General features: G+C 35.5%; 1 protein-coding gene across 1 annotated transcript; it reads right to left on the bottom strand.

Moving 5' to 3' along the window:
* LOC125062328 (dymeclin) lies at nt 1-14,014 on the bottom strand. The gene is made up of 17 exons (XM_047668163.1): nt 13,888-14,014; nt 12,027-12,174; nt 11,584-11,730; nt 11,091-11,214; nt 10,425-10,528; nt 9,861-9,980; nt 8,361-8,497; nt 7,727-7,933; nt 6,879-6,946; nt 5,946-6,068; nt 5,038-5,163; nt 4,460-4,622; nt 3,864-3,962; nt 3,224-3,282; nt 2,739-2,909; nt 1,433-1,558; nt 1-320 (listed from the first exon to the last, which is right to left on the bottom strand). The coding sequence occupies exons 2-17, from the start codon at nt 12,164-12,166 to the stop codon at nt 171-173; spliced, it is 2,064 nt and encodes a 687-aa protein (XP_047524119.1). The 5' UTR covers nt 12,167-12,174; nt 13,888-14,014; the 3' UTR covers nt 1-170.

Below are 14,014 nucleotides of genomic sequence, written 5' to 3'. Positions count from 1 at the left end.
ATTACATTGATTTTTATTAATAAATATGACCCAAAAATCTATTATTTTAGTATAAATTTTAAACTCTGATTAATAAACATCAGTGTTTTTGTTTTTTTATTACTTCATCATTAAATGGTAATCATTTATCAATGTTAATAACTGAAATGTCTTAATGTTTTAATGCAAAATCAGGCCAATAATCTATCAGAGGCCCGTGCTGCACATTCGCTTGCCCAATAGATATTCCCACAAGAACTTATAAGTGACCACACATACGGGCTGAAGAACTCTTCAGGCTTGTCTTCTTCAACATAACGGAACTTTAGGTCTGGAAATTTCTGTAAGGAATATTTCGTATTAGTTTTATACAGGTATCACTTATTCCACGTCATTAAATTTGAAATGGTAGACATCCCTACTCATTGGCAAAGAAGACTGTAGGCCGAGAGAAAAGGCCGGCGTAAAAAACTCTCGGTACTCTTTTAAAATTGCAAACAATCACAAAATTACTATGGCATCAACACTTATTTTATGACAAATATCGGAAATTAATTAGAAGCAGCCTGTCTAGCACTAGTCCCAGGCCCTTTTATCAACTAGATAATCGTTAACTATATAGTAATAGGCCGGCCTATAAGCCTTTTTAACAGGTAAAGTTAAAAGAGCCTTTTAGATTTTATTAAAGAAAAGTATCGCTTTTCCCAAAAAATAATAATTACTAACTTTAGATAGTCTAGTACGGGGAAATTGCAGCCTGCGTTTGTTCCGAGTATTAACATTATGAGTATGTTCTATTCTAGTAAACTTATCACTATTTTTGTATACATACATAATATTTTCATCAATATATATTGCGAGGGAAAGGTATATTAATTTCCTTGAATTTATCTCTCAGAGATTCCCTACATTCTAAATTATAGATTGCACGAATAGCCCTCTTCTGCAGAATGAAAATACTTTCGACATCAGCAGCATGACCCCATAATAATAAGCTATAAGTCATTAAGCTGTGAATGTGACTAAAATAAACAAATCTAGCTGTATCGACATCAGTTAGTGAGCGAATCTATTTAACCGCATAAGCTGCAGAACTAAGTCTCTTCACCAATCCGTTAATATAAATATAAAGCCGGTGTTACGATGTTCTCGCTACAACCCTTTAGGTCAGGGTCCTATGTATATGTTTCATGAGGCAAGTAGGTGATCAGCCTTTGCCTGATTGGGTCTAATGTAATACGACGTTTTCCTTCAAAAAGCGCGTCTAAACTTAATTGGTGATTGATGATGGTAAAGATTGGGGCACAGCCAGGGTTCCGAGAACTCAGGGAGAGTCATGTCCTACTAGGCCACCACTGCTTTAATAATTAAGTAAATAACAACATTTTTATCTCTTTTTTTCAAATTATGTTTACGCTGAGATAAAAAGAGAAGCAAATATAGGATAACACACCTTTAATCTGTCACTTGACCACTGCTCGGCACCCTTTTTGATGCATTGCAATACTTCTGTCACTCCCAACTCACCGCCAGCACCTTCTTGTACCCGTTGGAGGCGGGTTGAGAAATAACCTATTACCTGATTTAAAAAAATACAGTATGACAGTGTTATTGAAAATAATCTGTACAGAACATGGCATTAAGGTCACATTGGAGCATGCTTGAAAATTGTGTCCCCACCTGTCTAATCTTAATCAATCAAAATACGTTTAGATGCGTCTTAGCGCATGCTTATTAATGTCAAAAACGTTTACAAAATTCGCGAAAGAGCAAGACTACGTCATCCGTTCGCAAAACTACCAGGAGGCCTTGTTCTGAGAAGATCGGGCAAGAAACTCAGCAAGTTTTACCCTCCCTCTACAATTATTTAAAGAAAAATGTCATAAACCACGTCATTAAAGTTACATAAGAAAAAAATCTGTTCTGTGATTTACCACATTCACCATTACATACATATTCCCAACACTTCAAAGATAACAAAACAAATTAAAACAATATATGTAACTAGAACTATTGTCACGCGTTTTTGTCTTCCAGGTAGTCATTAACTGTGTAGTAACCTTTACACATTAATGTTTTTTAATATGTGTTTTAAATCTATTTAAAGGCAGTTCTACTATTTCACTAGGAATCATGTTATAGCAGCGTATACTTAGGCCCATAGGCAATGAAGCATTTATTTTCTGCAACCTGTAAGAGGGCTGGAAAAGTATTACCTTATTTCTTGTAATCCTATTGTGAATGTCACTGTTCTTTAAGATAACTAATATTACTACGCACAAAAACGATACAGTTGTAGATATATTGGGAAGGTACCGTCAAAATGCCCGGTTTCAAGCAATAAATTGACCTAATAGCACGTTTTTGCAAGATAAAAATTGAATGTATATCTGTTGCTTTGCCCCATAAAAGAATTCCATACGACATAACGCTGTGAAAGCAACTAAAATATACTATTCTGGCAGTTTCCTCGTCTGTGAGTTAATTTTCCTAATAGGTTACCGCAGAACTGAGCTTGTCAGAAAGTTTAGCACTATGCTGAATCCATTGAAGTTTTTGTCTATTTCTACGGTATTCTGGGCATTACCCAGAAATACCGTAGAATCAACTAAATTTAGGTTTTCATTGTTCAGTTTAAGCTCTATAGACTATAGTTGTAGTTTTAACATTAGGTAAAGTAAATCTTAAGCATTTTGTTTGCTGAGATATTATCTTGATAGTTGACATTTGACGTTGACAGTTGACACATGACTACTCACCATTTCGATGTTCTGTGCGATGTTATGATGCGAGTGCTGCTGAAACAGCTGCTTTTTATGCAACAGCGCGTAGACCAAATTTAAATTATTGCACAGCTGATGTGTTAGACACGAATTGACAATTTCCAACAACATTCTCAGCACTTCGTCCAATACAGCGATGTGCTCCATCTGTGGGCAAGTTCCCTTTGGAGTTGAGACTCTTGAGCCGTGGGGTTCAAGTGGGCGAAAGATTTAAGCACTTGGTAAGTGACCCAAGAGCTGGTGCTTCCCTCAACGAATTATCCATAATACAGCGAGTAAATGCGAGCATTAAAGGTCTACCACAGGCTGCTAGTTTAGGGACCAAAATTTTTTAAATTTGTTTTTATTTTCTTTTTATCAATAAATTATTATTTTTATAACTATGTCGGTTCAGAATATTGTAAATATTATATATTATTGTGTATTATATTGTGTATTAATATAAAATCATAATCACTTACAATTTCTTCAGTCTTGTCTTCAGCGTTATGTGGTAACTCTATACTATTAATGTCCCCACCTGAAAATTTTCATAAATATATGCAGAGCAGTTTTGGGCTAGTAGCATGCGCGTGCGACTCTCATCCCTCAAGTCGTAGAACCGTGACAGTGCAGTAATGTAATTATTTATATTAACACTAGCTCGTATGACGGAAAACATCGTGAAGAATTTGACCCAATCAGGCAAAAGCTGATGACCAATCTCCAATATATTACTGATCAGCTTGATTCTCTCTTTATTCTACAAAGACTATGGAGGGTGTTCTGAAGATCTTTTTCATCCCTCCTGCTTCGTTTCATCATCGTCTAGCACAGTCCAGTAGGTATTTTCTTTTGAGAACCAGCGAACTATGGAATCTACTTCCTATGGTCTTGCCTGGGAGATACGATCTCCAATTGTTTAAAATGAGGACATTCTCTTCCCTCATAGGCCGGTAACGCACTCACTAAAATAATACTGTGAGAGTCTTCTCCGGGAGAAACGACTTTCAATTGTTTAAAAATAGAGCATATTCCTCCCTAAAATGCCGGCAACGCATGCTCTAAAAAGGGTGTCCCCTATGCTATTAAGAAATAAGTAATAATAATAAAAATACATACCTTCGATTTCACTACACAGTCTGGCTCTTCTTTTGCTTAACGTTTCAAATAATGATATTAATCGCTGCGCTACATATGGGTGTAGGTTTCTGAATTCACCTGAAAACAATATTATTATTCAAAACTTAATGTTTAAAGCACAAAAAACTGTTCTTACAGAAGACATTATAAAATGAATCAATTAATAATTGCACATACTCTAAAAATAAAACAATGATTGTTTCATAATGTCTATGGGACAGAAAATAAATGTTTTAATAATGATAGACTTTTTTTTAAGACAATTCACACCAATTGACCTAGTCCCATGCTAAGCTGGTGAAGCTTGTGTTATGGGTACTAGGCAACGGATATACATACATATTATAGATAGATAGACATATAAATACATATTTAAACACCCAAGATCTAAGCACAACACCAAATGCTCATCACATCGATGTTCGTCTCAGCCGGGGATCGAACCCGGGACCCATGGATTCGCAGTCAGGGGTACTAACCACTAGACCAATGAGTCGTCAAACTCATAAAACACTTTATAAGCTAAAAAATTAAGAGCTAGTGTTAAACACATCCAAAAAACTAAACATACTCACAGCTCATGTTAGCAATCGCAGCCAGACAATTCGTGTGCAAATATTTGTCCCTAACCCGCGCCATATTGTATTGCAACGCCCGAACAACCACCAACACCATCAAACCACCTAAAGAAATCTCCGAAATTGATCTTTCGGTGTACCACGGTAGGCTTTTTAACATCTGCAAAAAAATACGTGAAAGAAAGTGGTAACTTCTTAAACAGCTTCGTTACGTAACGCGTTACAGTCCTCCTTTCTCACTCTAACCCGCAGCGCTAGCCGTATACGCTTCTCCCTCTCTCTCCTCAGTGTTTAGTGTGCGTTACACATTTACTTTAGGCCTTAGGGAAGAGAGTTGCACCAATGTACTTTGTTTCTATGTGCGCATTTAAAACTCGCTCATAGGGAAACATCGTGAGGAAACCGGCTTGCCTTAGACTCAACACGGCGTGTGTCAGTCACAGGAGGCTGACCACCTACTTGCCTATTAGATTGACAATCATGAAAGAGATACAGAAATCTGAGGCCCAGACATAAAAAGATTGTAGCGTCACTGATTAATTAATTTTTTATTAATAAATAAAAAATATACTTACGACCAAGTGAACGTTTTTTATCAAGGCATCGTCTTCAGTTAAAATTAACAAAACGATTAGCGACATATATATATGATGGGAATTGCTGTCTGGAGCGTTATATAGCACTTGGAGTATTGGTATTATCTGTAAACATAATAAGATTATATTACCAGAGAAAAATGTCAATGTCCGATGAAGTATTTCCAGTTCTTAAAAGGCCGTCAACATACTCGCGAGCTGTCTTGCATTGAAAGTGTCCATGTAGGTATTTACGAAACAACACTTCGACTTGGGGTCCTTCAAAAAGCTTACCAAATCTTAAAAGGCCGGCAACGACCAAGCCCTCTGGCATTGACTGTCCAGGGGCGGTTGATATTTCCGAACCAGTTCATAAAAAGCCGACCGCGCAATCGCGAGCTGTTATGCATTGAGTGTCCATGGGCGGAGTCACTTAACATCAGGTGAGCCTCCTGCCAGTTTCCCGTATGGCCTTTAAAAGGACTATACATACTTATCGGATCAAACACGAAATATGTCTCAATTAATAGTGGGAAACAGAATTTATATATTTTTTTTCACGATTCGCGCATTAGCCAGCGTCAAGTATAGGATTTTTAATAATACGTGCTTGTCTTTAGAAATTCGACCGTGTCCTCCATGTACGGTTTAGGCACTCGCCCGGTACCGCACAACCCTCCCAAAGGCCGAGAACTAATTTAAATTAAATTAAAACTTGCCCTCGAACCGGGAATCGAACCCGGTACCCCTCACTTAGCTGCCACTTAATAAGACCGCTAGGCTATGAGGCCCCTAGAATTTATATTATTATTCATCTGAAATCAAATTGATTTCGGAATGATTGCAATCATTAACATTGAATAATTTATGCGGTAATGATACTAATTCGGTAATCTCTTTACACTTACCAATTTCTCTATATGCGGTACATTTGTGATATGCCTTTTGTAAGCATTGCACGAGTGTAGCATTAAATATAACAATAATGTCGAATGTTCACACCCTGCTGTGGCACAAAGGGCCTTGTGGAGCTGGAATAATTAATTTCGTCGTTAATTGGCCTTTATTTTGAATTTGAGTTTTGAAGGTATATTTTATGTAAGTTGCTAAGCTCAAAACTCGATTATTGAAGTGAAACTTCTTTAGGCGCACAGGGTATAATTTTTACGGAACGTCACGAAGATGTGCAGCGTTTTTGTCGAAAAAAAGAGAGACAGAGAGAGAGTGAGAAGGGTGAATTACCTAATAGAAATTCTATTTTTAAAATTAAAATTTCGTAAAGAGATTTTATGAAATATTAGTATTTTATATTTTATGCAAAATAATTTATTGAAATCTCAAATGACGAATTGTAATTTAAAATGTCACGTGTTTTAATCATCGAAGAAATAAATAAAATAAAAAATTTCGACACTTAATATTTTAATGACAATCAAATTCCTGACGTATCTTCCCTTTTCCCTCTCTCTAAGTCTCGGAAATCTAAAGTTTTCGATTTGTATAAATATGAACAAGAGTTAAAAATTAGTTCGCCAAAGTAGTTTCACTTATGACATTTTTTGACGCATTTTTTTTTCTTAAACTCGGAGGAAGGTTTTTATTGACAAAAAAAATGGCGAAATTGCAGATTTTTTAGTGTGTGGTAACATTGCATGAGCTGAGGGATATAAGACAGGATACGATAGGGAATGCTCAGGTGGTTTGGTGTAGATAGATTTGCGACTACGACATACAACGCAAGTGGATGGTGAGGTCGGGTAGTCCTTGTCCTGGATCAACTCCAAGAGGTAAGAAGGGACAGGACAAAAGCATGGTGAATGTCATGTCAGGATTAAACTTACAGCGGCCATATCAATTCTTGGCGGTGTTAACTGTCCGTTATCTTTACGCGGCGTCGTAGAGGACGTTTCTGAAATTGTTATAGCTTAACTATAGTAAGCAGTTAAAATAAATGTTTTTTTTTTTCGGTAGAATATATATAGGATGTTCAAAATGATCTTGTTTCATAACTTTTTCAGTTTTAATCGTGAAATAAATTTTAGAAACAATTAGCTGACCCTGCAAACGTTGTTTTGCCATGTATATTATTTCTAGGAAACATTTTTTTAGTTTAATAAAAATAACTATATATACTATAATAAAAAATAGGGGTTGATCGAAGAGGGGTGAAAATTAAGGGTTGTATGTAAGTAAAAATTTTGTCTAAAAAATACAATTTAGGGAAGAACAAATGAGGCTACAACAGAGGGGCCTTCATAATAGTCTGTGTTTCATCTAGTCGCTGTTTTACAAACCAGGGCAGTGTTGGCCTATTGGTTTCAGCGTAAGATCCTCATCAATGAGGTTCCAGCACCAATGGACTGACTTGTCACACTTGAAACTTAACACTTGCGTACACACGTACGAAGGAAAACATGAGTCAGATCAAGCAAATAACCTAATTGCGCATAAGATTGACAAATCATGAAACAGATTCAGAAATTTGAGGCCCAGAACTAGAAATGTTGTAGCGCCACTGATTTATTTGTTATTTAAACCCACTCCTCTGTTACCCCGAGGCCTCCAGGCCCTGCTAGACCTAGTTCCCAAGAAGTCCACTCACCATTGCTATCCACACACCTCAACCACGAAGCCTCCCAGACTTCTAAACCCAGCCCTGCTAGACCTAGACCCCTAGAAGTTCACTCACCATTGCTATCTTCACACCTCAGCAGAGCGCATCTATACAGATTCTCTTCATGAATATGGTGATTGGATAAAGCCAATAATAAAAGGCAAGACTGGTTGGCGAGAGGATGTTCCCGAATCAAACGCTCATGCAATTCTCGCCTCTCCGATGGTGGTTCTGTGTATATTGTCTGTGTTGATGATAACGTCAACATACTCCATAGAGATGCTGGAAAAAACAACAGCCTGTATGTCAAAATCTATTACTATTATATATGGAACCAGCCCACAGGAGTATTTTTTTACTACCAGTTCGCAAGTCAAGGGCGTAGAGCGGGCAAGAAGAAGTTTTGAGTCCTACAAATTGTTTCAACTGGAGCAAATTAATCCCAAAGATTAAGATCATTTAAATAATTGTCAACTTCAAAGAGCATACCGATTCTCAAAAGGCCGGCCACACACTCGTGAGCACTTTGGCATTGAGAGTGTCCATAGGCGGCGGCAGCATTATATAACTGGGCAAACAGGAGACTCATCCGATGTTAAGTGATACTGACACTCACAGACTTGTGTGTTGCCGGCCTTAAAAGAATTGGTACGCATTATTGGACCCTAAGTCGAATTGGTTCTGAAATACGTTTAAATTGAGTACTTACAAGCGATATTAATGAAGAGACTCCCCGGTCCTTGTGATCCGAACTGCGCCGGCGCAGGCGCCATATTCGATAAATTATTTAATAGAATTTTTATTAAAAGTGGCGCTTGCATGCTATATCTGCCTTGAAATAGTGTTCTGTAAAACATACGAACATACATGAGAAGATAATTGTTGCAAAAATGCGGACTAAAGTTTTTTGTGGGTACCAATCAGTTTCGCTATATAAAGTTCAAATTAGCTTAGATTTTAATAATCAATCAAAATTGCAAATTCACGTCACTAAATTGCGTTAATATTTGTTTTTAGGATAAATGAGCTTGATGATACAGGACGCCCATAAAGTGCAGTCATGGCAGCTCATGGAGATCCATTTTAGTGTTATGTGTTACCGGCCTTTGACAGCATACTCCCTCTCTTTTTAAACAATTGGAGGTCATATCTCCCAGGAAAGAATCCAAGACAAATTGAAAGCTAGTTAGAAATCGAGGACGGAACCAGAAACCTCGGAAGATGGAATAAAAGAGATAAGAGATATCGGGTAAGATTGGAAAATAGAAGAAGAAAGGAGACAAAAGGAAGATATTGGAGGCCTTCACCTCGTCGGAGGTCGAGTTATTTATATATAATAACATAAACTTTATATAATCCGTATTATAGTACTCGAATATAGGTTATTTTTATTACCACCCGGTGAGTCGATTCCACAGTTCGCAAAAGAAAAACCCTAGTGGAAGACTTCCAGCCAAGATGATGCGGATGAAATATGGCAATAAAAGATACAAGAATTTGGTTAATCCAATAATAAGACATCGTAAATAACTATCGTTTATATATCTATGCTCATAGATCAGACAATGATAAGTACATTCATATTAGTGTTTCATATTTTAATAGTGCCTTTAAAATTTCTTAATAATTTAATTGCTTGTCCTGTAAAGTAATGATATTGCATTTATCATATTCTGACCCACAGATATACATGGAAAGAGGCCAGGTGTCCAGACAAAAGATGGACTGGATTGGATGGTGGTTTTAGAAGAAATGAGGCAGAGAAAAAAGTAGAATAAATGCTGGAAATGAGAGCGTCAAGAAATATTTGTGAAGTATCGCGTGATAGGAAGTAATAGTGAGTAGTATTAAAAAGTTAAAAGAAGAATGCGAAAGGGAATGCTTAGGTGGTTTGGTGTAGAACGGATGAATGAAAAGTGGTTAACAAGCACACGAGGATGGTGAAGTCGGGTTGGGTTGGGTCTTGGACCAAATCCAGGTCCAGGAGATGGGAAAGGTCAAAAGTGACGAGCAAAAGTGTACGTGGATGAGGCAAAGTCAGGACTGTAGTAGGAGATCCGTGGTTATCTACCCTTTCAAGACAAAACGCTGGAAGTTATAAATAAATGTGCTCAGGCGCAGCTGTGAAACCGGTTTTATATATATTTTATAGTTTATTTTCTTAAACTGTTTTAAGGACCGATATAGGCCGCTTCTGAAATGAACTTACCTGAATATAAGCGATGTCTCAACCAATCTCGTCTGTCCGTGTATACCCGCGAACATATAAACAGACATAAGAACTAGCAGCGTATTTATACTTTCCAAGTGTAAATGGTATGTATTGTCTCTGAAAAAAAAACAGAATATCATTTAACAAACAGTGTTGGCCTGGAATCAATATTTAAAAGCGGATGAGAATCGTAATTTAAAAAAAAAACCGCAGCTTTAAGACTTTGACTCAACCATAGTCAACAAATATTTTAGTTTTATTTAATCTTGAAACATACAGTCATAATCTATGGGCAAATGGCTTTAAGGTCTAGATACCAGGCCATAAACTCAAAAAAAAAAACTATGGGCAAAAATACAATTTGCCTTTTCAATCTCGCCTATATGAAAATTAATTAAAAACAGCTTTCCAATATAAAGAAAATCGATTCAGCAGCTCTCACTCGGCTCACAGAGACACCTCTAGCCCCAATTGTCCTGTTTCCACCGTAACCGGCTTTCAACTGAAGGCCACCCACAATCTGTCCCAAAGGCCTAAGAGTCCAAACTCCACAATACTCACGTGACGGGCACATCAATGATAAGACTTATCAATGCATCAATCAACATCTCGACCCGACTCTCCCCATTTGGTAATTTATCATCCTCCTGATCCTGCGCCGGATTCTGTGAACGTAATATCTGTCATAAAACAATCTCCAGTGTCTAATCTCTGTATAAGGACACAAACTCAAATTACACAGACTAAAAATTAAAACAAAATTTACACTGATATATTACATATAAACAAAACCAGAAAGAATAGAACCTAAACCTCTTTAAATAAATAAAAAATAAAATAGCGTAGTTAAACAATATCTTGTCTAAACAAGAATACAATTGTAACAGACTAAAGTCAACTATTATCTAGCGTCAGTCTGAGTAAGCACAAAGAAACATTAAAATTATGAGTCAATTTTCTTTATTTATAAATGCTATGTTCCAATTTTCAATTACATTCCAATTATAATTTAGAAAGCAAAAAAAAAGACATTATCACTAAGAGTTATAAATAAAGTACGAACTGTTCACAAAATTTTATAAGAATCAGTCAAGTTTTAGAGCTTGATAATGCCTACAAGTCAGAAACATTTATCTTACATTTATAAAAGACAAGACAAACTCAAAAACACCTCCAATATCTAGAATTCATGAGGAATGTTCAATGTTATATCAACAAGTTACTCACACTATTCCTGGCCTGAACATCTAAATGCTTGCACAAATCATACTCAGGAACCATTTCAACCAAATATTTAGTCACAGCTCGGATGAAAAATATTGCATTGTAACTTTGCCATGCCAGCATAAGGCTGAAAAAAAAACAATTTATTTATCCTAATATATAGAGGAAAGATTTTATTGTTTGCATTCAATAGGATCAGTCATACACTTATAGCTATAGGCTGTAGAATATATTCAAAAAAGGTTTTTTATGAAATTATAGTGTTACCCAAGGTGTGAGAAAGACTAATAAAAATTCCTAAATGCTGCAGAAACTATTGACAATAGAGCAATGTACTTCAGTTTTATCAAAGACATCAATATGTCTATCAAAATAATATTCCTTTTGCATTGAAAAGTCTGTTTATCAGGAAAAGATTTGGTACATTGTGCGACAAACAAATGAATGCAGGTGGAACTGCAAAACACAGCTAATTCATAAATAATCCTATACTTACTTATCAGTATTTGGTGCTGCTAACAATTCCGTTGCCCGTGTTATAAACACTTGTACTAAAGACCCAAGGTTGCCAGTTGCCGGATTATTTTGTAAAAAATTCTGCAGTAAAGACTCCGTATTTGAATCAAATATTAATTGTTCATCACTGTAAATCACACAATCAATTAGTATTAAAAAACCCAATCAATTAGTTTCTATAACGGAAAATAAGTCAATACTAAAATTATAACGCTGTTAATTTTGGAATGTAGAATCCATAAGCTTATGTTGTGTCGAATATTTCATTGTTTTTTTATAGAACATATATACTTCAAAATTTTAGAGTTTTATGTTAAGTGATACCCATGGACACTCACAATGCCCGCACTCTACAGCCTACTCTTATCTAGGTTGTGTGTATAAAATCATACTACTTATACAGTTATAGAATAATAAACTTACACATTTGCCGGCAACTGTATATTAAAAGCCAAAAGCTGGTTCCAAAATGGATCATTAGGGCAAATTACTTCTGTTGAACAAAACTTTATAACCAATTCATTATTTGTGATGTCTGAGTATCTGCTCACTGATATACCCATTGTTAACTCTGAAAAATAAATATAGCATCTTTTAAGTTAAACAGAAATTGTTATGGAATCCCAAAGATACGGAAACTCATTTATTAATTGGCAAATACACTACATCAAATACCTGTGTAGGTATTAGTATGTGTAATTACCTGATTATAATACAATATTAAAAAAAAACTGTGTAGCCGTTGCATTATGACCATTTTAGCATACTTTTTCACATTATTACAAACAACAGTGGCTTAGATGATATTTTTAATTGGACCAAGCAGTGGCTGCTGTCATACGTTAATAAATGCACAATATTGCACATGGGAAAGAAAAATCCTTACAATACTAATTAACGCCTTGGTCAACAGCAGTTAATGCCTGTATTCACGCAAAAAGACTTGGGTGTTACTATCTGTTATGATTTGAAATGGGAAGGTCACATCATGAATAAAGTAAAAAAGGCTAATTCCATTCTCTATTTACTGAGAAATTTGTTCAATTGCCTTTCACCAAGAACACTCTTAATGATATATAAATGTTACATTAGACCACTATTAGAGTATGCCTATAGCATACTAATATCTTTTATGAAATAAGAAAGCTTGAAAGGGTTCATAGAAAAGCCACGAAAATGATCAAGTCACTCAGGAACAAATTTTATTATGAACATCTGAAAACACTTGATCTTACTGATTTAGGAAGTAGGTGATTAAGAGGAAATCTCATTGAAACCTATAAAATCCTCACTGGCCACTATAATGTTATAGGAATTGAGAGGCTCTTTATTTTAAGTGAAAATGCACATTTGAGGGGTAGTTCTTTAAAACTGAAGACCACTCAACATAACACAAATTCTGTAAAGAACTTTCTCCCAAACTGAGTAGAGGCCGACTGGTAGAGGCTGATTGGAATAGGCTTCCGGAAAGTGAAATTAGTACAGCATCTTTGAACTGTTTTAAAAATACATTGGAAAGTTTTTTCAAATCACAAAATACGCATGCATCAGCTTATTAAGCTGCTAGTGTGTTTATAAACATAATAATACTTTTTCTACAGGCTTATGTCCTTGAAGATAACAGTAATTGTAGATATTGTTTTGGAGTGCTACACATATACTACACATTTTATAAACAGATATTTATAGAGTAAAATCAGATTGTCCCTAGGAGGCGTACATATGTTCAATGAGTTTGTTACAATTGCCAACTAGTGGCCAGCCTTTAACTATTTGGGATAGAAAATATAGTCAGCTACCATCTACAGATATATTGTGAAAGGACCTCAATATAAGTATCACATAGAACTCATATATTTGCTAAAAATGCTGCTGCTTAAGCCATTTCAAATACATCAATTAAATACAGCTAGCATAGGCATTATAATATTTCTAGCGATATAAGAACAATGTGTTTACAGCACTAAACGAAAAAAACGATAAATATCTATATCGGTATAGAATTTAATACGTCAGACCCACGTAGCTACAGAATTAACGAGTTTTCATATAATATAAACATCTTTTCTCGAACCCTGTCGTTTTTAGATGTTTATAATATATAAAAATGTGTCCTTTTATGCTAATTATTACTTTAATCAGCGATGAAATGTAAAAAAATCTATTGTATTGATTAATATTAAGTGGCTATTCAGTAAATGCGGCTAATTGTAATAAAATTACATATGAAAGTAATTAATGGACAACAAGAATTGTATTATACGGTCAGAAAAACTCTGCTTACCTTGTTTAGTAACAAACAATACTTATTTCTATGTTTTTAATTATTTTTATAAACAAACAACCAGGTTGCAAATTGCAATTCCTATTTTTACGCCACGAAATACGAATTCTCAAATGACTGACAGATA

Source organism: Pieris napi, chromosome Z (assembly GCF_905475465.1).
Source record: "Pieris napi chromosome Z, ilPieNapi1.2, whole genome shotgun sequence".
NCBI classification, from domain to species: Eukaryota; Metazoa; Arthropoda; class Insecta; order Lepidoptera; family Pieridae; genus Pieris; species Pieris napi.
Note: the sequence above shows the minus strand (reverse complement) of the source record. Positions and strands in the feature narration are given on the sequence as shown.

Coding starts and splice junctions, on each gene's coding strand:
- LOC125062328 (XM_047668163.1), bottom strand. CDS start 12,166: ATGGGTATATCAGTGAGCAGATACTCAGACATCACAAATAATGAATTG. Junction 11,731..12,026: donor ATACAGTTGCCGGCAAATGT/GTAAGTTTATTA, acceptor TGTGATTTACAG/TGATGAACAATTAATATTTG. Junction 7,934..8,360: donor TCTCTTCATTAATATCGCTT/GTAAGTACTCAA, acceptor TGTTTTTTCCAG/CATCTCTATGGAGTATGTTG.